Source organism: Lutra lutra, chromosome 3, assembly GCF_902655055.1.
Source record: "Lutra lutra chromosome 3, mLutLut1.2, whole genome shotgun sequence".
Lineage (NCBI taxonomy): Eukaryota > Metazoa > Chordata > Mammalia > Carnivora > Mustelidae > Lutra > Lutra lutra.
The window spans coordinates 29753290-29778836 of NC_062280.1; the positions used below are offsets into that span (position 1 = coordinate 29753290).

General features: G+C 59.2%; 2 protein-coding genes across 8 annotated transcripts; one reads left to right on the forward strand and one right to left on the reverse strand.

Moving 5' to 3' along the window:
- Nucleotides 1-81: 81 nt before the first annotated feature.
- Nucleotides 82-20657, reverse strand: OBSL1 (obscurin like cytoskeletal adaptor 1). 7 transcript variants are annotated; one of them, XM_047721088.1, is made up of 21 exons: nucleotides 19218-20657; nucleotides 16560-16829; nucleotides 16230-16481; nucleotides 15797-16099; nucleotides 15318-15614; nucleotides 14145-14417; nucleotides 12689-12961; nucleotides 11823-12095; nucleotides 8224-8496; nucleotides 7174-7449; nucleotides 6812-7099; nucleotides 6349-6624; nucleotides 5503-5772; nucleotides 5084-5356; nucleotides 3834-4100; nucleotides 2856-2968; nucleotides 2269-2425; nucleotides 1958-2119; nucleotides 1525-1629; nucleotides 953-1222; nucleotides 82-244 (listed from the first exon to the last, which is right to left on the reverse strand). In XM_047721088.1, the coding sequence occupies exons 1-21, from the start codon at nucleotides 20227-20229 to the stop codon at nucleotides 108-110; spliced, it is 5820 nt and encodes a 1939-aa protein (XP_047577044.1). In that variant the 5' UTR covers nucleotides 20230-20657; the 3' UTR covers nucleotides 82-107. The 7 variants fall into 7 exon arrangements, with proteins under 7 accessions (XP_047577044.1, XP_047577046.1, XP_047577047.1 ...); XM_047721090.1 differs by having other exon boundaries at nucleotides 82-218; nucleotides 19218-20655; XM_047721089.1 differs by lacking the exon at nucleotides 82-244 and adding an exon at nucleotides 251-687 and having other exon boundaries at nucleotides 19218-20656.
- Nucleotides 20658-21074: 417 nt separating this feature from the next.
- On the forward strand, nucleotides 21075-24215 carry INHA (inhibin subunit alpha). Its single transcript, XM_047721100.1, has 2 exons — nucleotides 21075-21589; nucleotides 23204-24215. The coding sequence occupies exons 1-2, from the start codon at nucleotides 21316-21318 to the stop codon at nucleotides 24034-24036; spliced, it is 1107 nt and encodes a 368-aa protein (XP_047577056.1). The 5' UTR covers nucleotides 21075-21315; the 3' UTR covers nucleotides 24037-24215.
- Nucleotides 24216-25547: the final 1332 nt, after the last annotated feature.

The window sequence follows — 25547 nt, forward strand, 5'->3', positions numbered from 1 at the left end:
AGCCTTGGGTGTCCTGTGTCACTTACAACAAAGGGCCCCCGGGCAACTTCTGCCCTCCTACATCACACAGAGAGCCAGGGAAAAGGACTATACCACTTTATTGTCTCTCAACACCTCTGGTTCCCCTGCCCCCCCCCCACGCCTGCCCAGGGTATGGGCACACGCCTTCCAAGCTGTCCGAGGGCACCTGCCTGGCCTGGTTCGGTCCTCCTAGCTACCTGCAGAGGAATGACTCGGCGTGGGGCTGGGGAGAGAGTGGGCACCACTGTCCTCTCCCCTGGCAGAGCCCAGGAACCCACATAGGAAGAGCTGGGTCCTCACCCCCTGCCCCACCCTTCCTGGGCCTCTATCAGGGATGTCTGTGGGGTGCGGTGGGCGGGGGGGGGGGGAACGGGTCAGCCGCTGGTTAGGAGTGGGACAAGACATGAGTCTGAAGGAGATGCAGGAGGGTGGGGCATTCCACGTGGAAGAGGAAGGAAATGGGACTAGCTCAGGAGCCCTCTGCTCAGACTGATATGGAGCTCACCAGGAAGGGCAGAAGCCAGGATGGCAGAGAGCAGGAGGGGGGTGAGAAGCAGGTGGGGGCGTAGACCAAGGGGCCAGTAGGTGGGAAGGAGAGGAACTAGGGTACCAATGGGGCATTCAAGAGAGACAGATGTGGTCCAGAGTCAGGAGGGAGTGAGAAGCCTGAACGGGAAAGGGCACAGAAAGGCCACAGAAAGGCGGGAACAGCTGACCTGAAGCAAATGGTTCCTGTGGAGAACACAGGGCTCCCTCCTCTCCTCAGCCCCTCCCCCACTCCAGACCTCCAGTACACCCCAGAACCAACTGGTCATCCCACGTCCTGGAAAACCTCTGGTAGGTGTGTCTCAGCCCACCAGCTGCCAGGCCACCCCTCCTTCCTAGCCAGCCAACCTGCCCCTCTGACCTCTGCCCAGTCAGCTTCACTCACCCTCTACCAGCAACCGTGTGTGGGCGCTGTCCTGGCCGGCCTGGCAGCTGTAGGTGCCCTGGTCCTCAGGTCGCACGTCATGGATGACCAGGCTGTGGGTGGGGCCGTGGCTGCGCAGCTCATACTTGTCTCCCGGGCACAGCTCGACCCCCTCCCGCAACCAGCACACGTGGCCCCCCGAGCGGGACACAGTCACCTCCAGTACGGCCCTGCGGCCGACCAGAACCGTCTTCTCTCTAGGGGGGCGGCGGCACATCTGGAGAGGCAGTGCTGGGGGTGAGGAGGAGAGCTTAAGTTAATAAGAACACCCAGGGGCCCCAGGAGGAGAGAGGCATCTTCCCTCCCTCTGCAGCCTCCACTCCTGGTCTCAGATCTCCATGGCACTAGCCCGTTCCTCTGTACCCCAAAGTCTCCTCCTCCCCAAGAAGGGGACCCTCCCCCAGAAGAGTCCCTCGAGGAAGGGAGGCTGGGAGGCGGGGAGGCAGCGTTCCCAGGACCAGCCGCCAGCCTGAGACTCCCGAGGGGGAGGGAAGATGATACCCACTCCCTCCCGTTCCTCCCCAGTAGCTTACCCTCCACCTCCAGCTGAGCCACGGACTGGGCGGGACCCGCCTGGAAGCGGACCTCACCGGCGTCCTCCGGGCGCAGCTCGCTCAGCACCAGAATATGTTTCTTCCCTGGGTACGTGAGGGAGGCGCTAAGCGAGGCTGGAGCCGCCACTGGGGAAGGTTCGGGGATGAGGGTGGGCCAGTGTAGGTCACCGGGTCGGTTTGGACGCGGCAAATGTGCGCCGGGCTGGGCAGAATTGGGTCGCCGAAGGGAAAGAGGAGCGGTCCAGGAAGGAGGGCTCAGAGCTGGAGACCCGGGAAAGACCGGGAGACTGCTCGTTGGGCTACGGGGCGGCGCCCACTCGAGCTGGGGCGGGGCTTATCTTAGTAGGGTGGGGCCTGTCTGAGTCAGGGGCGGGGCAGCAAGGGACCGGAGTGGGAAGAAAGTCTGCCAGACCTTCCTGTCGGATGCGGACGTGGCCTCCGGGTCTCAGCTGACGGCTTCCGAGTTCCCAGCTCCCCGTGGTCTCGACCTCCGACACGGTGCACTCGAACGTGGCGCCGTCACCTTCGCGGGCGCGAACAGACCGGAGCTCGGAGAGCACAGACACGTTGCGTTCTGGGGCGGAGCGGGAGGCGTGAGGTGGGGCGGGGCGCAACCCGACCACGCCCACGCTCCGCCCTTCTCTCCGGAAGCACAGCAGTCAGTCGGGTCCGCAGCCCCGGCGCGCACAGCAGAGCCCAGCCCCGGCAGCACCCGGAACCCACCGCGCACAGCCAGGCGGACGGGCCCGGCGCGAGCCGCCCCCACTGCACAGCTGTAGGTCCCGGCGTCCAAGGGGCTGCATCGCCGCAGCTGGAGAAGGCGACGCGTGCCGAGGGCCTGGAGCCTGAGCCGAGGGCTGGGGGTGAGGAGGCACCCGTCCTAGGGGCGAGAGTTGCAGAGGGTCAGGGTGAACTCCGCTGGACACGGTCCTGGGAGGTGGCGGCGGCGCCCTCTGTTGTCAGGCGGTTTCCAGGAGTGTTTTTGCCTTTCTGGCTCTCAAGCTGGGATCTGGCTGTCCCAAGCCTTCAGGGCCTCGCTGAGAGCGAGGAGCCTTGTTGGGAAGGTGTCCCCTTTGGGGACGTTAGGGCTCTACCCCTTTTGTTTGTCCCTGGGCAATACTTAACCCCACTGAGCCTCAGGCTCCTTCCAGGTAACACTGAGCTCGCAAAACCTTCCTCATAGGACTGTTGTAAGGATTAGAGGTTTAAGTGTAAAGTAAATGTAAATCTGAGCACAGTGCCAGGCACACCCCTACAGTGAATATTAGTTGTTTCCCTCCTTATGATGCCAAGGTGGGCTGGGCTCTGACCTTCTCCCAGGTGACATCAGCCAAGGCCTGAGAAAGCTCGCACTCCAATGTAGCTGTGTCTCCCTCGGTCACCTCTAGGTCCTGTAGCCCCCGCACAATGGTCACTGGGGCCTCTGGGAGTGGGAGACGGAAGACATACTTGGGCACAGGGGTCAGTGGTGGACACATTTAGGAAAGGTGATCAGTGGAGGCCACTAGTGAGGCAGAGAATGTGCTGGGGATCCAAGTGGGATGCTGGTCAGTGGAGGATAGGACAGGGCCATGGGGGTCAATGGGACAGGAGTGACCAACAGGGTTGTCATACTTTAAGGTGGCCAGTAGGGGACATGCTGGGGCTAGAGGGGCATGGCGTGGCGACCAAAGCAGAAATGCCAGTGGAGTCACCCACAGGCAAGCATGGTCGGTGAGGAGGACCACACTTGGCTGGAATGGACAGGTGACACTGGCCAGTGGGGAACATGATAGGTTCAGAAGGGCAATGGGGATAACTCTAGAACAGGTGCAGTTGGAAGGGAACACGGTGGGCTGGACAAATGGGGGACACTCAAGCAGAGTTGGTAGAGGGGTCATCCTCAGGCAGTTAGAGGATCACTAGGACTGGAGTGGCCAGAGAGGCCCAATGAGGCAAGCAGTGGGGGGGGGGGGTGTCACAGCAGGCAGGTGTGGTCAGTGGGGTCACACTCAGAGTGGTCAGTGGGGCCATGGTCAGGCAGGCAGACAATAGGGACCACACCAGCACAGGCTGGCTCACAGTGGCACGGTCAGTGGTTTGCAGGGACCAGAAGGTCAGTGGAGTCACGCTGGATGATCGGATGGGTCAAAGGAGTCACACTCAAGCAGGGCAGTCTCTGGGGCCACACGGGGCCAACGTATCAGGGGTGTCACACTCTGACAGGCTTGGTCAGTGGGGGCCACACAGGTAGGGGGATCAGTAGAGTCACACAGTCAGTAGGCAGGCAGTGGGCACAGCATCCGCACCTCTCACAGTGAGTCTGGCTGCACAGCGCAGGGAATCCACGGTGAAGGAGACGCAGCCCGAGTCGGCCGGGCCCAGGCTGCTGAGCACCAGGCGGTGAGTGCGGCCCTCAGCATGCACGTGGCACTTGGGCCCCGGCTGCAGCCGCACTCCACCCCGGGCCCACTCCCCAGCCACACCCTCCTGGGACAGCTCCAGCTGGAAGGTGGCACTGCCCCCCTCAATGATGGTCATATCCTCCAGAGGCCGCAGCACCCTCAGCTGCTTCGCTGATTGGGGGAGATGGAGAGAGAGGGAGAATGAGGGCTCCAGCTCTGAGCAGGGGTTTTGAGGGCTCACGCACCCCCTTGGCCCTGCCTGTACCACCTCTACCACCCAACCTGAGCCCGTATGGAAAGAAGCTCAGAACCAGGTACAGGGAGAAAGGAGCCCAGCAGGCCAACTTGGGGGGAGGGGCTTGTTGCTGTTAGGGGAGGGCACACATGAAGGGGGTGAGCTGCAGTTGGAGGGTTGAGAGATCTGGATGAGGGGTGCTCTGACACTGGAAGGAGCACAGAAATTGAAGTCAGACACGCTGGAATTCGACCCCAACTCTGCCACGTAGTTTGGGTGCTGTGTGACCTTTTGCAAACTGCTTGACCTCTCTGGGCCTTAGTTTTCCCAGTTGTACAAGGTTAATAGCATTGAGACATGGGTTTATTGTGATTAAATGAATGAAATAAATTAGAAGATAAATTAGAAGCAACAGCAATCATTTACCAAGCTCTGTGTGGGCATCTTTTATGTTATCTTCATGAATGTTCCCAAAGATCCCTGGAGTAGGGATCACCCCCATTTTTAAGAAGACTTGGCTCAGATAGGTTAACTCATTTGCATGAGGTCTCACAGTTAATGGAAAGCTCCAGCTTGTGGGGTGGGATTGCTCTTTGTCAAATGGGCCCATGTATCCTGGGGCGTGTGACCAAGGGATAACACGGCAGGTCTTTCTGGAGTATAATATTTATGTTTACAGCAAAGCCAACTTGGACATGTGAAATGGAATGCAAATCCACATGGACTTCTAAGGTACATAGAAAACACTAAAAAGGGAAAGTTTTGCTTTGGGTAGGCTGCTTCAGGTCACACTTCTAGAGGCTAGGCAGGGCTAACTTGCCTCAGTGGTGAGGGGCACTTTGGTGGGGGTGCGAGGGGCCCTGGGCCAGCCAGGAAAGGCTGTGTCGGGGTGGGTGGTGCATTAGGAGAGGACACTCACGCCTCACGCTGAGTCTGGCCAGGGTGCGATCGTGGTGGCTCTCACAGCCGTACGTGCCCTGGTCAGCCAGCACAACACCGTGGATGAAGAGGCGGTAGACATGGCCATCCTGGGCCATGGACATGCGCGAGTCATGGGGTAAGGGCTCCCCAGCTCGCAGCCAGCGCACGGCCCCCGCTGCACCCACTCGACCCGTCTCCACTTCAAGGCACACATCCTGGCCTTCCTCAGCCCGCACGTCCTGCAGGCGCCGCAGGAACAGTAGCTCTGTTTCTTGAGATGGAAGGGGCAGGGGGCACAGAGCCTGACACCCTGCTCCCTGGCCCATGATCCCGGGGCGCGTGGACATATCTGCTAGGGTCAGGGTTGGGCAAACAGGAACAGAAGCCAAGACCACTCCCTCCCCATCAGGACCAGACCTCGAACGTGGAGCCGGGCGCTTGTGGCTGTGCCCCCTGCTCGGGCTGTCACCGTCCCCGCGTCGTCGAGCTGGCAGCCTCGCACTGTCAGTGTGCGGCTCAAACCATGTTCGCCTATCTCTAGCTGGGGCCCTGGAGTGACAACGGCCCCATTGCGTAGCCAGGTGACCTCGGCGTCTGGTGGGGAGACTTCACACCGGAAGGTGGCATCATCTCCCTCGTGGACAGTGAGAGGTGTCAGCTCTGAGACCAGCTTTGCCTGTGGTGGTTCTGGGGGATGGGGTCAGGCAGTGAGGTGGGCTGTGTCTTTCCCTCTCCCTCCTTTTCCTCCTCTCCTGGGGGTGCATCTCCCAGTTATTGGAAACGTCTTTCCTGAGGACCATGAGGGTGTCCCGAAGGACAAGATGCCAGCTCCCTGCCCCTCCTAGCCACCTTCTCTCAATCCTGGCCTGCCTCTGACTCCATAACAGATCATTTACCATGGACCCCATCTCTCTTAACTCTCACCACAGCCTTAGAAGACAAGCACCATCCCTCCACTTCAGAGCCAGGGCTCAGGGAGGTAGAGCAACTTGCCAGAGTCATACACTACTGGCAAGCAGAACCCAGGTCGGAACCAGGGTGGGTTGACCTCAGAGCCCCTGCTTTTAACCACTGCGCTATGTTTTCTCTTACAGAGAGGGTTCCTGAAAAAAGGAGGCTTGAACCCTCATCCCAGTTGTGCATGCATCGGTTAGAGGCAGAGATGGCAAGGTGGGGGTCAGGGGCGGAGGGGGTCCCAGGATGGGGCAAAGGTGTGGAATTTGGGGTGCCAGGGCCCACAGGGTGTGAGGGGTGCATTGTTACCTTCCACGCTGACGAGGAAGATGCGGCTGTCCTGGGGCGTGTCGCACAGGTACTCCCCAGCGTCCCCGCTCCGTGCCCCCTGCACCCGCAGCACCTGCCTCGCCCAGGCCTGCTCCAACTGCACCCGCCCCTGGCTTGCCAGTCGCTCCCCATCCTTGTACCAGCGCACAGGGCCCCCTGGCCCGGAGAGGTGCACCACCAGCTCTAGGTCCCCGCCTGGGGTGCTGCGAACCCTCGTCTGGGCTGCCTCGGGGGCCACCACCCGCACGGGGGGCTCTGTGGGTCAGAGCGGGGGGTCACTGGGAGGGATAGGCCTGAGGGCTAAGAGGGGGGCAGTGAGAAAGAAGCAAGATGCCGAGAGAGGTGGGTGAGGGATGGACAAAGCACGCTAGAGAAGTTGGGGGAGATTCATACGGGTTTGGAGGTACAGCTCTCTCAGGCCTTCAGTCCAGGCCATACTTACCAGCCACTTGCACGGTGAAGCTGAGGCTGGGGGCCCCCGGGGCTGTCCCCGACTGGCAGGTGTAGAGGCCTGCATGGGTCAGCTCTGCAGCCCGGATGCAGAGGATGCGGCGAGGGCCCTCGGCCTGGAACTCCAGGCCCTTGCCCTCCTGCACGGGGCTCCCGTTGTGACTCCAGAAGACCAGGGCGCCAGCCCGGGACACTTCACAGCTCAGCACTACCGGCTCGCCGGGGGCCACACAGAGTGGGGCAGGGGATGCCTCTGGGGCGAGGAACTGGACTGGGGGCTCTGGACAGAGAGAGGAGCATGTCGGCTTGGCCTTACTCCCCCCTCCCGCACCCAGGCCGGCAGGAAGCACCCACCAGCCACGCTGACATTGAAGGTGACAGCTTCGTCACGAGTCTCGCACACATACTCCCCGGCGTCCTCAGGCTGGGCGTGGGGCAGAGTCAGGGTGCGCACAGGCCCCTCGGCTCCCAGCAGCAACGTGTCTGATACCTCCACCTCCAGCCCATCTTTGTACCAGCGCACCTGGGACCCGGCGGGGGCCACCTCGCAGCGCAGCACCACACGCCCCGGGGCCCCAAACTGCAGGTCCAGTGAGCGGGCTGCCGGGTGCACAATCTTCTCTGGAGGGGCTGGCGGATGGACAGACGAAGGGAGTGGGGCTCAGGCTCGGCCACAGGCCTCTACCCGAGTCCTCCCCGACTCCCCACAGCTGGCTTCTCATCCCTCTCTCTCCCAGAGCAGCTCTTGGGCCCCGGGTGGCGACCTCCATGGGCACCTGCTGTGTCCCAGGAGCCACGCTAAGCGCACTACGGCTCTTGGCACAGGTACTCCTGACACTACCACACCGATGTCGGCTTCGCTTTGTGGATGAGGACTTGAGGACTCTTTAGAGGAAAAGAATTTGTCCACAGTCCCACCGACAGGGAGAGGTAATCCCCGACCTAGCTGGCCCTAGTGCACACTCCCCCCATGTGGCCCCGACTCCGTACCCCTCTTTCCTCTGATGTACTTATCACCTACTGGTTGTCTGTCCATCCTCACTAGAATTCGAGTTCCATGAACTCGAATTCGAGTGGAGAACTGGAGGGCTGCTCTTACTGGCTTGCTTCTCTATCCGCATTAAGAACGGTGCTGAACACACCGGAGTTGCTCAATAAATATTTGATGACTGAAGGCTCCTAACTGCTGGGCTCCCGCCACCAGGCCTCCAGTCACTGTCACGGCCTGATCTGGGCAAGCCAGAGCTCTCTGCTGGCTGAGAATGAGGAAGCTGGGGGAGGGGTAGGCTTCCTGGGGGCAGGTGTGTGGGAGGGGGCCCTAAGATGCAGGAAGTGAGAAGGTAGGGTGTCTGTCCCTTAGCCTCCTGCCTCTCTAGCTCCCCAGGATGCGCAGAGAGCGCCCACCTGTGATGGTGACAGTGAAGAAGGCCGAGTCATCTCCTGCATCACATACGAACTCGCCCCCCTGCTCTGGCTGGGCGGCAGGCAGCACCAGGCGGTGGTGTGGCCCGTCGCTCTCCAGCACCAGGGCCTCGCTCTCCTCGACCTCCAGCCCATCCTTGTACCAGCGCACAGGGGCATCCTGCCGGGACAGCTCACACCTCAGCACCACGCATTCCAAGCTCACTGCGATCAAGGTCATCTCATCCCTGGGATATATGATGCGCACTGGGGGCTCTGCAGAGGGGGGCGATCACAGGCTGTCACACACTCGCTGTCGGCCTCCCAGGCAACAAGAAGTCCCTGTCACTCACAATAATGTGATAAGGATACTCATAACGAGGGTAAGAGGTCTAGGACCTGCTCTCTGAAATCCACGAGGCTGGAAATCCAGAAAGCGGCAGATCCCGGAAATGGTGCATTTATCATAGGTCGCACACCTGCTTCTCCTTGCCCCCTCTGGGGCACCCCGCCCCCCATCAACCATACTAATGCTTCTCCCGGGTAGCCTATAGGTACACTCGAGTACTCTAGGCAGGATAATTAAAGAGTAGAAATCGTTTCACAGAAGTTAATGTCAGGTTTTACTGAAATGACTTTGCATAACCAAATTAACAAAAAGACTTCTGATCTTAAGAGGTTCTTTTAGAGCAGAATTGTGAATAAGAGATTCGGGATTTCTGGGGTGCCTGGGTGGCTCAGTGGGTTAAAGCCTCTGCCTTCAGCTCAGGCCATGATCCCAGGGTCCTGGGATGGAGCCCTGCATCAGGCTCTCTGCTCAGCAGGGAGCCTGCTTCCTCCTCTCTGCCTGCCTCTCTGCCTACTTGTGATCTCTGTCAAGTAAATAAATAAAATCTTAAAAAAAGAGAGAGAGAGGGCGCCTGGGTGGCTCAGTGGGTTAAGCCGCTGCCTTCGGCTCAGGTCATGATCTCAGGGTCCTGGGATCGAGTCCCACATCGGGCTCTCTGCTCAGCAAGAAGCCTGCTTCCCTCTCTCTCTCTCTCTGCCTGCCTCTCCGTCTACTTGTGATCTCTCTCTGTCAAATAAATAAATAAAATCTTAAAAAGAAAAAAATAATAAAAAAAAAAGAGAGAGAGAGAGATCTGGGATTCTAATAACAAGTATTATTTCCTAACGTTCCAGAACAGCCCTAAGCACCTTACACATTTAACCCTCACAGCGACCCGAAGAGGTAGGTATTGTCTTATCCCTGTTTTCCAGACAAAGAAACTGAGGCACAGAGTGATTACCCAACCTCTTTAAGGTCACACCTGGCTAGACCTGCTCTGTGGCGGGGGCCGGCGGGGGGTGGGGGGGAGAGGAAGAACCGCCATCTGGGAAATCGAGGCTCAGACTCCGTGAGCAGTGGTAGGGATTGCAAGCCAAGGCTGGCAGAACTCAGTAATGATTTTTGCATCTGTGTATGAGTTGCCAACACCTGTCGGAGGGTTCCCCAGGGATGCTCAACACTGATTCTGGGAGTTCATTTCCAACTGCTCCAAACCGGTCGCTCTTCCACAGAAAAGGAGCTGTGTCAACACAAGAAGTGACTGGTGCCCTGCCCTGAGCCCAAGCCTGCCCCTGCTCCCAAGCTCCCTGGATGTCTGTCTCAGAATCTTCTAGCTTCCAGGACACTTTTAGAGCGCCTCTAACCTTCAGCCCCCTGGTGGTGAGTCTCAGGAACTGCTAGCTTCCCGGTCGCACTGTTTGCAGAGGCGCGCATGGGCAGATGAGCTCACCAGCACACACTCAATTCCTTTGCCTCCGCCACCCACCTCCCTGGCAGTTGGTTCTTAGACTCTAGAGGATGCCGGCTGGTTCTCTGGGGGCCAGCAAGGCTGGCAAGTTGCAGAGGAGTGGCTGCCTGTGGTGGAGGGGGAGGTAATGGGCACTCGGGTGAAGATGGGGTACAGTGATGGGGCTGGGCTGTGGGCACAGCTGCGGGACCTCAGCTTGGCATCAGACTTGGTTCTCCCTGGCCCAAAGCCACGGTGGTGCTTGTGCCAACTTCCCCGTGAAGAATCTGGTGTTTCGTGGGGAGGCCAAGTGTGGGCAGAAATGTGTGTGGATGCCGTTATGGCTGGCCAGAGCCTGAAGGGCCTCACTATAGGACAGAACATGTGCAGGAAGGCCTCTTTGGCTTTGTGGCTTGTGTGTGCCAGGCTTCATCTGGAATGCAGAGAGAGTGTGTGTTCGTGGGTGGGGCGTGCTAAGTAGCTCAGCCTGGACTGAAGCGTCATCACTCCCGGGCCAGGGCAGGGGCCAGGGCAACGAGACGGTGCCAGGTACGGGGTGGGCACTCCAGTGAAGCCAGCGGGGTTCTTCTGTGCCCCGCAGAGCTGCCTAGGCCCTGCAACAACACTCCCCTATCACGCTCCCCCTCCCCCTGACACACTGGGAATGGCACCGTGGGCTGCAGCCCTCAAGTTTCCAGCACCAAATGAACCACCATCACTTCCATAGTCGTCCTGTGCTTTTCCAGCTTTAAACATTCTCCCCACAACCTTCAGTCCACGCCTGACCGCACTGAGTTAGCTTAGCTAACTCAGCTCCTGCCGCAAGTATCCAGTTTGAAGGCACTTCCTGCCTGCGCACAGGGCCAGCAGCCCCCCACCCCCGGCCTCAAGCTCCCGCCGCACCCTATCACAACACCGGACAATGCACGTCTAAGACTGTCTCGCGTGTCTGGCTTTCCTGCCGGGCTGTGCGCTCCCAGGGAGAAGTGAGCATGTCTGTCTGCTTGCCGCCAGGTGTCCAGACCCAGCCCAGGGCTGGCTCCTACTGGTGGTACGGGGCCTCTCTCCGATGCCCGCCCTGACTCTCCTGTTCTCCTCTCTCGAGCCCTCGGCTCTCATCCTTCACAGCACTTGTCACGAGGTGTCCACTGTACATTTATTTGCACGTTTATTGGTTTAACACAGGGGTCGCAAACTCAAACGCCCACAGGGGCCAGGTGGGAAGGTCAGTGGCTGAAGCAGTCTGGGGAGGGGCAGAGAGGCATGGCGAGGAGGCAAGGACCAAGGACCGTGGGCCCCGTGTTATGGGGGCAGCTGCTACTCAGCGCCAGCTGTTCGTCGCCACGGGGGGAAGCGGGACCAGAGCCGCCGGGTCTTCGGCTTTTTCAAGAGGACGCATAACTCCGGATTGTTATTTGAACTGTCCTGACTTTGGTAAGACTCTGCAGGCCAAACAAAACACATCTGTGGGCTGCATGGGGCCCTACGGACTGCCCGTTTGCGACCCCTGGTTAACGGCTGCCAGCTAATCTGGCAGCTCTCAGGGCACAGAGCCCGCGTGCGTCCACAGCCCCTGGCCCAGCGGCCGGCACACAGGAAGTGCTCAGCAAATGAGCCGTTGGAACACAGCTCTTCCCCGAGGTGGCCCTGGGGCCAGGGAGGAGACTGCTCCCTCTGGAACGGGGCTCCAGGGTCTTCTGGGCAGGGATCCTTGGTCCATGCCCCGCAGCCCTGCCTCCCTCCTCCCCAGCGAGCTAACTAGGGGGTCTGGGCCAGCTCCCCCAAGGGCTCAGGACTGTGCTCCGGGCAGCTGGGGGGAACCCACACCTGTGACAGTGACGGTGAAGGAGGCCGACTCGTCATCGATTTCACACAAGTACTCGCCAGAGTCCTCAAGCTGGACAGCGGGCAACACCAGGCGGCGGACAGTGTCCTCCTTCTGCAGGAGCAGTGCGGGACTCTCCACCACCTCCTCGCCGTCCTTGGTCCAGCGCACCTCGGCCCAAGGCCGGCACAACTCACAGGTCAGCACCACACGCTCCAGGCGCACAGCTGCCACATACACCTTCCCGCTGGGGTACACGATCCACGAGGAGACGTCTGGAGGACAGGGACAGTCATGGCTGGGACCCAGGGGCCCCGCTGCCCTGCCTGATCCGTGCCGTTCCCTCCTCCTGGCAAGTGGGCCGTGTGTCGGAGGAGAGATTAGGTCTCATGGCTGCTCAGACAGCCACGCCCGGGAGGGAGACCCCACCACGGTCACCAAAGCGCATCACAGACAAGGAGGCACCCTCTGCTAAAGAAACGTGCTACATTCTCAGGGTTGGGGCAGGGCCCGTATGAAAGGTGGGACCAGGGAGAGTTGGGTTGGGTGCCCAGATGAAGCCAGAGTCTCCCATAGGCTCCTCAGATCTCCTAAGCCCCCTAGTGCAGGGGCCTGCCTGCCCCCGACCCCGCCTCGCCGTACAGCTACCATTTGTAAAGCTCCCCTCCACAGGGGAACAGAGAGGGCAGAGCTTCCCTGTGGATCCTGCAGCCCTGGCCAGTGTTAATGACAATGCGTTTCCTGTGGGTGACTGACCCTCAGGGTGCAGGCCAAGGAACGACATGGGATCAGCCAAGGGGAGAGGGAAGCATGGCCTGGGGACAGTGGCTGCCCGGGCAGTGTCCCACGGGCCTGCCTGGCCCCCCACCTGTGATGGTGACCGTGAAGTAGGCACGCTCGTCTCCAGCGACAAACTGAAATTCGCCCCCGTCCGGAGGCTGGGCGGCAGGCAGCACCAGGCGGTGGTGGGGCCCTTCCTTCTCCAGGACCACGAAGTCACTTTCTTCCACCTCCTGCCCATCCTTGTACCAGTGCACGGGTGCGTCTTCTCGGTCCACCTCGCAGGTCAGCATGACACACTCCGAGGTGATGGCGTGCACGAACACGTGCTCCTGGGGGTCCAGGATATGCACTGGGGGGTCTGGTGGGGAGCAGAGACAGGGTCACACAGATACCCCCCCTCCCCCACACAGGAGACCACTTCCTCCCTGGGAGACGCTGGAGGGTTGAGGCCATGCTATGCAGGGGGTCTGAGCAAGGACGTGGGGTACTGAGTGTGTGGCTGGCGAGGCAATGAGATTTCGTGGCACCTGAGGGTCAGAGGTAGCTCCCTGAGTCCCAAGAGGGTCAGAAGTGGCTCTGCGGGAACACGGGCCGGGGGGAGGCATAGCCAGCCTTTGTTTCAATTGAGAGGAGGTCACTATCATGGGCCCCATGAGTGCGACGCTTGCTGCTGCTTTCAAGAGAGCCCCTGGAGCACTGGCCCCAGGACCGGCTGGAGGTGGGAACAACTTAGCAGTGCCGCTAAGTAATACAGCTGCTCTCTACAGGTAGTAAGTTCCCCATCACTGGGGACATGCAGGCAGCAGCTGGAAGACCTCCTGGCAATGGGGCTGAAACAGGTTTCCACTCAAAGCGAGATGATGAGCTGAATCGGGGGTTCCTAAGCTGCCCTCCCAGAGCGGATCCCTGGGCTCTGCCCTGGACAGTCTGGTGTCTGGGGGGGCCTGGGCATATGCATTTTTAATAAGCTTCCAGGGTGGTTCTGAAGCTCCCAGAACATGAACTGGCTTGAGAACCACTGGTCCACTATGCTCAAAGCTCCCCTTTGACCCAGGGGGCCTGAGGCAGTAAGGTAAGCACAGACCTGGGTATGAACCCAGCTATGGTGTTTGCTGGCTGTGTGATAATGGGTAAGTTGCACAACCTCTCTGAGCCTCAGTTTCTTTCTCTGTGAACTGGAGATCTATTCCTTCTCATCCAATTATGAAGATTACACGAAATGGCGTATATATGAAGTATTTAGTACAATGTCCGCCTCCTGGTAGGTACCCAATAAATGTTGGCCCCCCTGTCTCTCCTTCCCTTGAATTTTGTTTCCCCACCCCTACTCAGAGCAGGGTATGTGGAGGGCAAGAACACTGGAGGGTGCTGGTGAAGGGCGGACTTAGAAGCAAATACAGAATAATTTGGAAACATGTCCCCTGACCCGCAAGGCTATCCCCAGAAGGGACCCCCCAAGCAGGCAGACCGAGGGGTGGGGCTTACATGGCCCCCTTGAGTCAGCCTGAGGGGCAGGAGCCCGGACCACCACAGTTGCTGACCTCGGACGGTGACACTGAAGAAGGCAGAGACCCCCTCCGTCCTGCACTCGAACTCGCCGCTGTCCCGAACCTCCGCGGCCGGCAGGATCAGACGGTGTTTGCGCCCATCCATCTTCACCACCAGTGACTCGCTCTCCTCCACTTCCTGCCCATCCTTGTACCAGCACGCTGGGAAGTCCACCCGGGAGAGCTCACAGGTCAGCACCACCCGCTCTGAGGTCGTGAAGGTCAACGACACCTTGTCCTCGGGGCTCAGGATGTGCACAGGGCTCTCTGTGTGGGGAGAGGCGTGGGCACAGGCAGCACCCTCGTCACCCTCTGACTGGGATCAGCACCCCTCTCTGCTGCGGGGGGGGGGGGGGTGTTCCTACATCAGGCAACATGATGCGGTCATTGTCAGTGCATTTGTTTGGAATTGAAAAAAAAAATCATCTGGGGTTTACACACCAACTCTCAAGTGTACAGAATTCCTAGGAAGTCTGCTGAAATGCAGATTCTTAGGCACCCCCCACATGTCTAAGGGCAGAAGAATCTGCCTTATCAACCAGCCCTCCAGGCAACATTCCAGTTTGCATTCTGGAAATACTACTCTGGTTGCTGGTTCTTACTCTGCCCTCCCCCCAGGGTGCCGGCAGCTGACCACCTCTGGGCCCTGTGCTTGGGCACCGAGGAATTCCTCAATTGGCCTTACACATGCCAGCAATGGTGAGATGGCAAGTGCCACATGTCCCTGCACCTTTAGATGCCCACCGAGAGCTGTCTTGCTCAGGGGGGCCTCATTTCCTTCCTTCCCTGTGTCCCCAGGTGGCACAGGATGCTTCTGGAGCCAGAATGCCTGGCCTCATCACCCAGCACTAACACTCATAGCTTGGTGAGACGATTATGGTTGTGCCTGGCACATAGGAGGTTGCTTTGATAATGTTACGGGTTACAGGAAGCAGTCAGGGACTAGGGACCAGGGTCCGTGTCTTGGAGATAAAAAGGTGACCGAATCCCCTCAACCACAAAGCGCACCAGAGCAGGTAGCTGTGAGGTGAAGACACTAAGGAGCGCCCTCTACATTGCATGTAGGTTGACATGGGCCTTGTGGACCACGGAGCCCTCTGTTTGGGCCCACTCAGGACTTCTGTGTCTTGACCCTATCTGTCTGCCCTGGTCCCCACACGCACCGACCTTGGATGGTGAGGGCGGCTGAGTCCTGAACGCCTGGGCAGCTGAAGCCCACCAGGGCCCCGCTGTGCTGGTGCTGGACGGCTCGCAGGAGGAGCCTGTGCTGTAGGCCTCTCTGCTCGATGCGGTAGCGCAGGGCCCCGGGCTCCACCTGGCCCTCCGGCTCGTGACTCTTGAGTTCTTCCCCGTTAAGGAACCAGGTGCCCTGGATGATGGTGGAAAGATCCAGGGAGAAGACAGCATCTTCCCCGTCGTATACCTGGACATCTTCCAGGCCGGCCACCAGGCGAGCCGTGGGCACTGTGATGGGGACGGAGCGCGGCCATCAGAACCAGAGGGGCGGCAGAGGGCAATGGTGCGCAGCACAGGTGAAGGCCGAGAATAGGCTGGGGACCAAAGGCTGGGGAAGGGAGGAGAGAAGATGGGGAGGGCCTGACTGGGGCACAGCTACCATCAGGTGGGGGCCAACGGGACTGACTCACCAAGGTGAGCGGACCCGTGGAACACGACATGGGGGCTGCGGCCGTGTTCGCTGACCGTGCAGACGCGGAAGCGGTAGTCGCCCTCAGAGGGCACACAGTCTCCCGGGACCTCCACAGCGCCGGCCTTCTCGATGCTGAAGCACTGAATCCAGTCTTCGGAGCCCACCTCCTGCCGCTCCAGCCGATAGATGAAGGGGGTTTCAGGGGCTGGTTCGGGGGGCTTCCAGGTCAGCAGGACTGTGTTCTTATGGCCCTTGAACATCTCTGCCAACACGGGGGGTCCCGGTGGGCTGTGCTTGACACCTAGGACAAGGGCAGGGTGTGCATTCCGGCCCTGCTCCAGCCTCCCGCAGCCCTCCCCTGTGAGTCCGCCTCGCCGGCCCAGGCTCAGGCATCTGGTGGCCCTCCTGCCCACAGGCGCTCATGCCCTCACATTTGACTCTGAGCAGAGTGGTGGTCCGGGAGTTGCCCAGGCTAAAGGTGACCTCGCCAGCATCTTCTCGGGTGACCCCTGGAAGGACCAGGGCGTGCATGTGGCCGGAGCTGCTCTGGCAGGTCGCCGGAAGGTCGTCCCCATCGCGGCTCCAGTGCCCCTCGACCCCAGCTTCTTGTGTCTCCACGAGCAGCACAGCGTTCTCTCCCTCGAGGACGTCCAGCTTCCGGGGCAGCCGCCTCAGGATGGGCCCTGAGATAGGCATGCGAATCCCTCAGCCTGGGGTCTGTGCTGGCCTCCGCCCCGGCATCCTCCCGCTGGCTAGCCCACCTTTGACGGTCACGTTGGCCACGGTGCGCACCCGGCCCCGCATCTCGCACAGGTAGACACCGTCGTCGTCTGCCTTCAGCCTGTGGATGATGAGGCGCCGGACGGTACCCTCCTCGATCTGCTCGTACTTGCGGCAGGGCAGCAGCCTCTGGTCCTCGCGGAACCAGGCCGTGGGAATGCGAGAGTTGGGCACTTTACACTCCAGCACGGCGATCCCATGCTCCCGGCCTTCCACGTCCTGCAGGGGCCTGGTGAAGCGGAGGCGGGGCTCTGTGTGGAGGGGAGAGGCAGGGAGAGGCTGTGGAGGGGGCCCGGCCAGGGGAAGGACTCCTTGCATCATCAAGTGCCTAAACCCACATGAGCTCCTGCCATTTTTCCCCCAGGGCCTGCAGGGGTTCTGGAATCACAGGAAAACCACCGGAAGGGGAGTGAGAGGGCCTAAATTCTCGTCTGACCCTGACACTCGTCAGCCACATCACCTTGAGCAAGGCCATTCTGGTGATCCTGGGCCTTGGTTTCCTGACTTTATTATTTAAAAAAAAATACATATTCATTTAAAAATTACATATTTATTTTAGAGAGAGAATCCTGAAGCAGACTCCCCACTGAGCGCAGAGCCTGATGCGGGATGTGAGGCTTGATCCCAGGACTCCAAGGTTATGACCAAAGCCAAAATCTAGAGTCAGCCACTCAAGTTTCCTGACTTTAAAGTTGGGAAAGGGATGGAAGGGCTTGGATCCCATCAGTGAGTTTCAAGCTGTTCCCTGGGGTCTCTCGGGGCCCTACACAAATTCTGCAAGGGTCTGAGTCGAATTTCTCTCTCTTTTTTTTTAAAAGATTTTATTTATTTATTTGTCAGAAAGAGAGAGAGAGAAAGCACACAAGCAGGCAGAGAGGCAGGTAGAGGCAGAGAGGGAGGCAGGCTCCTTGCTGAGCAAGGAGCCCGATGCGGGACTCCATCCTAGGACCCTGGGATCATGACCTGAGCCGAAGGCAGTGGCTTAACACACTGAGCCACCCAGGTGTCCCACGAATTTCTCTTTTAAAGTACTTTAATCGGGGTGCCTGGGTGGCTCAGTCGTTAAGTGTCTGCCTTCAGCTCAGGTCATGATCCCAGGGTCCTGGGATCGAGCCCCATATCGGGCTCCCTGCTCAGAGGGAAGCCTGCTTCTCCCTCTCCCACTCCTCTGCTGTGTTCCCTCTCTTGTTGTGTCTCTCTCTGTCAAATAAATAAATAAAATCTTAAAAAATATATTAAAAAAAAATAAAGTACTTTAGTTGCTTTCACCTGGGTGGAGCTAGAGAATAGAATGCTGAGCGAGATAAGACGCTCAGAGAAAGACAAATACCGTATGATCTCACTTGTATGTAGAATTTAAGAATCAAAACAAACGAGCAAACAGGGAAAAAAGAGGGGGGGCAAACCAAGAAATAGACTCTCAAGTATAGAGAACAAACTGCGGGGTACCAGAGGGAAGGGCGGGAGGGAGAATAGAGGATGATGGTCAAGGGGTACAATTATCCTGGTGAACATAAATAAATAAATACACAAAATGATTTTTTAAAAGTGCAGTGAAAAATATATATAAAAAGTCCTTTCGTCATTTTCAAAACGGCACTCTACCAAAGGAAATGATGATAGAAATGACCGGTGGGTTATGAGGTCATTGGGGCATCAACTTTGTCCCGAAGGTGTAGGCAAGCTCTGCCTTCCCACTGGGCTTCTCCTTCCTGGTGGTGTTAGTGTGGCCCCGCGGGTTTGGGGTGTATCAGACCTTAGCAGGACAACACAGGGACCATACGCCTGACTGAGCACCAGGCAGGGCTGGCGGGATTTGCCAACTTTTCTTCCTCGGAGGGAACAAGGTGGGTAATAACTAGTGACGGTATAATCCCTCCAGCTGTGATGAGCTCCAATTATGGAGAGTTTACCTTCCAGTGGGGGGCTGCGTTCCCCCCCCCTTCGGGTTTTCTGTTTATGAGCACTATAAGCATTTGTGAAATACTGTTGATGATTCAACTGTGAAATAGAAATTTCCTCTCCTTCACCTTCTTCTTTCGAACATGGAGTGCAGTTTCGTAAAAGGGCATGTTTCCTCCCTCAAGCTTCCCTTTGGTGTGAATCAGGAGTTTCTCAGTGTGTTTCCTGCAGCCCGAGACTTTCCCACAGGAATCACCGAGGAGACCCAGTTAGGAATGCAGTGTATATTCAATAAAATAACACCATTGTCCTCACTGATAGGTTTTATAAGTACATGGTATAAATCTGGACCTAGACCTAAAATGTTCCTTATATCAGTCTCCTATGTTGGGGCCCCACATGGGATTTCAATTGAGGGAGGGGGAGTAAAACACAAAGGCTGAAATCCACCGGACTAGAGGCGCTCCCTCTTGGCTGGTCCATCAATCATTCCTTAAAGCCGTTTATCAAAGGGTCGTTTTCCACTCTAGGCCTCAGAATCACTTAGGGGGGTTGCTAAGTAGTTCTTGGGTACCCTGGAGACCTACTACAGCCGAATCTCAGGGGGGTGGGAGGTGGACAAGAAAAGGTATGTGACTACTCCGCCTCTCTCCCCCCCACCGTCTCTGCGGCTGCGCTGGAGGCCCCTCCTCAGGGCCCGGGAAACCCGGGCGGGGATGGGGGGCGCGTCTCAGTACCTTTGACGTGCAGCTGCACGGCACTGAGCGTTTGCCCCGCGGAGTTGCGCGCTGCGCACACGTAGAGCCCGCGGTCCTTGGCCTGGCAGTAGAGCACCTTGAGCACGAAGCCGCCGTCGCGGTCGCGGTACATGAGGCGGCGGCGGTCGGAGAGCAGCGGGCGGCCCTCCCAGTGCCATTCGATCTCGGGCTCCGGCTTGCCCATCACGTAGCAGCGGAACTTGGCGTGCTTGCCCTCGTTCACCCAGAAGGTTTTGGGCGCGCACTTGAGAGGCTCCACCACGGGCTTGGGGGCCTCGTCGGGGTCCTCGGGCGGGTTCTCGGGGGGCTGGTGCACCTGCAGCAGCGCTCCGGCCTGCGCGTGGCCGTGCGCGTTGCGGGCGTGGCACACGTAGACGCCCGAGTCCGGCAGCCGCGCAGCCAGGATGCGCAGAGCTAGGCTCACGCCCTGGCCGCCTTCGGCGCGGCCAGGCTCGAGAGTGAAGTGGCCGCTGTCCCACACTTCGTCCAGGGCCATCCCGTCCTTCTCCCAGTAGAGCGCGGGCGCGGGGAGGCCCCCCACCTGGCACGTCAGCACCACCTGCGCCCCCCGCAGCACCCACTGGGACCGGGGCCCCGCCAGGAACACCGGGGCGCCCTCCCCGGTCCCGGGAGGCGGCAGCGGGCGCTCGGCGGGCTGGGGCTCGGACTCGGGGGCCGGTGGCTCCAGCACGGTGACGGCGGCTGCCGCGTAGGCCTCGCCGGCCGCGTTGCGGGCGCGGCACACGTAGACCCCCGCGTCTGTGGGCAGCGCGCCGCTCAGCAGCAGGCCGTGCTCGGCGCCGTCGGCCGGGAAGCTCAGGCGCTCCGAGGCCGCCAGCTGCTGGCCGCCCTTCTCCCACACGACAATGGGCGGCGGCTCCCCCAGGACGACGCACTTGAGCTCGGCCTCGGCGCCACTTACCACCCGCACGGGCCGCGGGAAGCGCAGGAAGCACGGGGGGCTCCCCTGATCCCCGGAGCCCGCCTTCATGGTGGCGGCGGTCGCGGCCAGCCCGCAGCGGCGCGGGGGAAGGGCGGGCGGCGGGCGCGCGGAGGCCGGGGGCGGCGGCGGGGGCCTGCGAGGGGGTGAGCGGCTGGGGCCCGGCCGCGGAGCTCTCCCCCGGCCGCCGGTTCCCGGTTCGTCTCCTTACCCTCAGCCCGGAGCTGCGGCTCTGCGGCGGCGGCGATTCCCGGGCCCCCAGCCGAGCGCTCAGGGGCAGTCCTTCCTGTTTGCCTTTGCTGCGAGGGGCCCCGCAGCCTCCTCTGCCCGCGGCCTAGCTTCCTGCTCCGGAGAGCCTCTCTTCCCAGCCCCCTCCCACAGCCCGGGCCTCTCTCCCCTCCTCCCTCCCACCTCCAGCCGCCAGGTCCCCAACCGCCCGCCAGGCTGGGGCCTGAGTGGCAGAGGCGCCTGCAGCTGCCAATCCCAAAAATATTCTCTGATGACACAGCTGGAGGGACAAGAGCCCAGACTGGCTCCTCCAGGCTAAGTTTAGAGCAGGCGGGACCACCTGCCCCCCACCCTAGCCCCAGTTCTAGCCCCAGCCTCAGCCCTTCCCCCCAGGAATGGCCTAGCAGCTGCTTGGTTGAAAGGGGCCCCAGAAGGTCTGAGGGGCTGTCGCATTCTGTCTTTGCAACGAATAACACTCTTAGGAGCTGGCAGACCTCAGCTCCGAGGCTCCTGTCCCACCTGATGTCACCTCTGTGCTGGGTATAGGGATGTGGCTGTGTGTGTGTGAGAGAGAGAGAGAGAGAGTGTGTAGGGGAAGGGGTGGCATGTGTGGGTCAGGTCACTCAGGGTGAAAACCCTCACCAGCCCCCTCCCCCACACACTTGGCAGGAGTGGAAGATAAGGCTCAGGGCCACAGACATCTGCGTCAGAGATAGGAGGTCTCAATGCCATGGGCAGGGGCCACTCTGGATTGCAGGGCGTGGGAAGGACTGGGGAGACCAGGATGAAAAGGGTAGAAGAGGACCCGAGGTGGGATGCTGAGGGCAGAGTGGGGAAGCAGGGGGCAGACCCTGACAGAACGGGCACAGGGCAGGGAGCGGGTTCACAGTTGGCAGGGCTAGGTGAGCTATGTCGCCCCATCTGCCACTCTTGCTCCTCTTGCTGCTATCCCCAAAGAGTGGGCATGGCTGCCATGGGCCAGAGCTGGACCGGGCACTTGTGCTGGCCAAGGTGAGGGCCCTGTTCTTGGATGCTCTGGGGCCCCCCACACTGGCCGGGGAAGGAGGGGATCCTGGAGGCAGGCGTCTGCTCCGAAGACATGCCCAGGGGGGCTTCCTGCGCAGGGGCTCTGAGCCCAGGGAGGAGGAGGATGTCTCCCAGGCCATCCTTTTCCCAGCTACAGGTAATGAAGGTGGGGACCGGCAGGGCGACTTGGAGAAGCAGTGTGGTACATACAGCGTGGGCTCCATGGCCAGACAGGTCTGCGTTTGAATCTCCCGTCTCCTCACCCAAAAATGGGCAATAATGCCTACCTCTCAGGATTAAGCGAAAAGGTGCAAGGCTCAGGGGAGGCATTTGGGAGACGTTCATCTGGGAGACCAAGAGTCTCTAGAGACAGACATTTGGGTCTGGGCCCCTTTCCTTCACCCTTCCTTCTTCCGCTGCCTCTGCTCCCTACTTCAAACCTTGTTTCTTTTGTCCCAATTAGCTGAGACTTGAAAAGATACCAGAAATGCAGGGGTAAGATTTGTTGGGAAACTTTTCCAGGAAATTAATCTACTTTCTCTTAAATTGCCTTTCATCTCCATATGTGTGTTTTGCAGTTCCACTGACAGAACCAGTAGAGCCCTCTTCCAGGTGGACTTTCTCGTAATCCGGTTTATCCTTTGCTTCAGAGAGGAGCTCCTTCCTCCTTGTGCCTTGGTCTTGTGCTTTGTGCAGCGCAGTGACTCAGGGCGGCTTTGGGATCGGGCGGTATCCCAGCCTGGCCACTTAGTAGTTAAATGTCCCTTCCTCTTTGTCACCCTGTTTCCTTATCCGCAGAATAGATCAATTGTGAGATTTTAAATGAGAGAATGCGTGGGACAGTGTCGTCCCAATCTCTAGTCCTTCCCCTATCTTCGTACCTGTCGTGGAAGGACGCCAACTGCCTTTCTTAGAAAGCACTGCCTTCTATCCTGGGTGATATGCTTTCTCCTCCCAACCCCCCACCCCTGCCACTTTTTCTTTCGAATGTTAACCTATTTTTTTAAGTGGAATTTAAAAAAATACTTTTTTTTTTTTTTTTTTTTTAAAGAAAGAGAGAGCACAAGCTGGAGGGGCAGAGGATATCAAGCAGACTCCATGCTGGTGTGGAGCCCAGTGGGGGGCTCGATCCCCCAACCCTGAGATCATGACCTGAGCTGAAACCAAGAGTAGGATGCTCAACAGACTGCGCCACCCAGGTGCCCCTAAACGCGGAGTTGTTTTAAAGACTGTATCATGCAGCATTTCTGACAATATAAAAAGATACACGGGGTGGGGCGCCTGGCTGGCTCAGTCAGGAGAGCATGTGACCCTTGATCTTGGGGTTGTGAGTTTGAGCCCCATGTTGGGTGTTGAGATCACTTAAAAATAAAATCTTAAAAAAAATTTTTTTTTAAGCTATCTGGGGGAATAAAACAAATGCCCCTGCATTCAAGGTACCTTCATTCAAGATTCCGTTTCACATGACCGGTGAACAAACGTTTAGGTCTAACGATGCCAAGCTCTGGCAAAGGGCGGGCAGGGCCTCTTATATACGTGGCTGACGGGAATATTAATTGGTAAAACCATTTTGGAAAGAAGTTGGCAACATCTTGTATTTTTTAAGTCCTTTAGGGATGAAATAACAAATGGAGAGCTTCTGTGAGTGGGCAGAGCGCTCAGAGTGTGGCTGGCTGGTGGCCAGCAGTCGCGTCCCTGCCATTGGGGAAGAGGAGAGGTCCCAGGCTCTCCCGGTCGGGGCTGCCCTCTTCCTTCCCTCTGTCTCCTGCAGGTGCCAGGTGCACGGACCAGCCAGTGGCTAGAGAGCTGACCCCGGAGGCGGAGGACGGCCTCTTCACATACGTGTTCCGGCCATCCCAGCACATGCGCAGCCGCCAAGTGACTTCAGCCCACCTGTGGTTCCACACGGGACTGGACAGGCGGAGCAAAGTGGCTTCCAATAGTTCTGGGCCCCTGCTAAGCCTGCTGGCGCTGTCGTCGGGGGTCCCAATGGCCGTGCCCATGTCATTGGGCCAGGCACCCCCTCGCTGGGCGGTGCTGCACCTCTCCCCCTCTGCCCTCCCTCTGCTGACCAACCCGGTCTTGGTGCTGCTGCTCCGCTGCCCTCTCTGTTCCTGCTCAGCCGGGCCCGAGGCCACACCCTTCCTGGTGGCCCACACCCGGGCCAGGCCACCCAGTGTGGGGGAGCGAGCCAGACGCTCCACTCCCCCGCTGCCCTGGCCCTGGTCTCCCGCCGCTCTGCGTCTGCTCCAGAGGCCTCCGGAGGAACCTGCCTCCTATGCCGACTGTCACAGAGCCGCGCTCAATATCTCCTTCCAGGAGCTGGGCTGGGAACAGTGGATTGTATACCCACCCAGTTTCATCTTCCATTATTGCCATGGGGGATGTGGGCTGTCTGCCCCACTGGACCTGTCCCTGCCGGGGCCCGGGGTTCCTCCCACCCCTGTCCAACCTCTTTCCTTGTTGCCAGGGGCACAGCCCTGCTGTGCTGCCCTCCCTGGGACCATGAGGCCCCTACGTGTCCGTACCACCACAGATGGCGGCTACTCTTTCAAGTATGAGACGGTGCCCAACCTTCTCACACAACACTGTGCTTGTATCTGATGGCGTCCTGCTGGTAGCCAAGTCCGCACCCATCACCAGCTGGAAGAAAGGGCAGAGTTCAGAAAATGGTTGGTTCCCACTGCCCCCTCCTTCCGTCTCTCTCTGCCCCAGGGCTCCCTTCCCCATCCCTCCCCTGTCCCATGGGTAACATGGGACAATAAACAGCACAGTGCATATGACTTGGCACACATCCTCTGGCTTCTCTGATATGGTGGGGGGCAGGTCTGGGCCCCAGGAGCATGGGATCATAGGATCTCAGGTCACACAGCCTCACTCGACCTTGAAGTCGTGGAGTTCCAGAGCTGGGATTGGGTATGCCTCCCGGTGGGAAGCTGCAACTCTTGCAGAAGACACAAAGTGTTCTGAGCTGTTGGTGGCTGCTCCGGAGACCGCTGGAACCCCTGCTCTTCTCTGCCCGAGCTGATGGACCCCTAGTTCAAGGTCAGGGGAGTTGTAGACTGGCTGGGGATGATGGTTTTCAGGGCCTCACTGGAGACAGACATTCCGAGCAGCTTAGATCTTGGGTTTCTCAGGAACTTGGGTGGGAGATAAGGCAAAGACAGATGAGTTGTAGGGCCTGGAAGTTGACAAGGGCAGAGAGCAGGGAGAACGCTCTGGAAGAGCAGAGCCTACTACTGGAGAAACAAGCTCTAGGGTCCGTGTATGCACGTACACACACTCTGTGTCCAGAGCGGGGTGCAGAGAGTACTTTTCCCACTGTGTTTCCCATCAGTCCATTCCTGCCTGCCTTGTCTGGGCCTGCTTCCCTGGCCTTCCTCCATGCTTTGTTCACTCTCCCCCGGCCCCTCCATCTGGTTGTCCTCCTGCCCTGCCCCAGGGTCTTGGCTCTCTCCCAGTAGCTTCCATCCAGTCTCCCTTATAAAACGGGGGTGTTCAGGTCCCTCCGACTGAAAGTTGGAGCACTTTCTGATAGTTACCGCACGACTGCAGTGCACATGCCTGCTAACGGTGACTTGTCAGCGTCTCCTTCCTACGAACCCTGCTTCACTGGGTGGGTAAGTGCCTGCCCTAGGAAGGGGCTGTGGAGGGGCGAGACTTCCATCCCGTCACCCTTAGGCTAATGTCTTCCCCCTCTCTGAGCTGAGCTGAAGGAGCTACTCTTCCTCAGGGCACAAAAGAGCAGCCCACGCCACACTCTGGAGCTTGGCCCCAGTCTCTGTTGATGCTGAAACCTCAGCGAGGCCGCTGCTGCTCCAGAGGTGGGACCCTGCCTGTTCACAGTCCCCAGTCTCTCCCAGCACCCTCCTCTAGACCCAGCACTGCAACTAGTCTGTACTCAGGGATCCTGGGGTCCCCACTCAGGTGGTGGACTGGCGAGAGGGCTGGCTGGACTCGGGCAGTGGTGGGAATGAGATTTCCTCCAGTCTCTCCGAGCTTCATGCTCTTGCTGTCTGGCTTCCCTTGCCAGAGCCTCCCTACCTTGAGAGAGGCCTTTCCCTGGGATCTGCAATCCTCCTCCTAGGCCTGGGCCTGTGTAGCTCAGACTTACC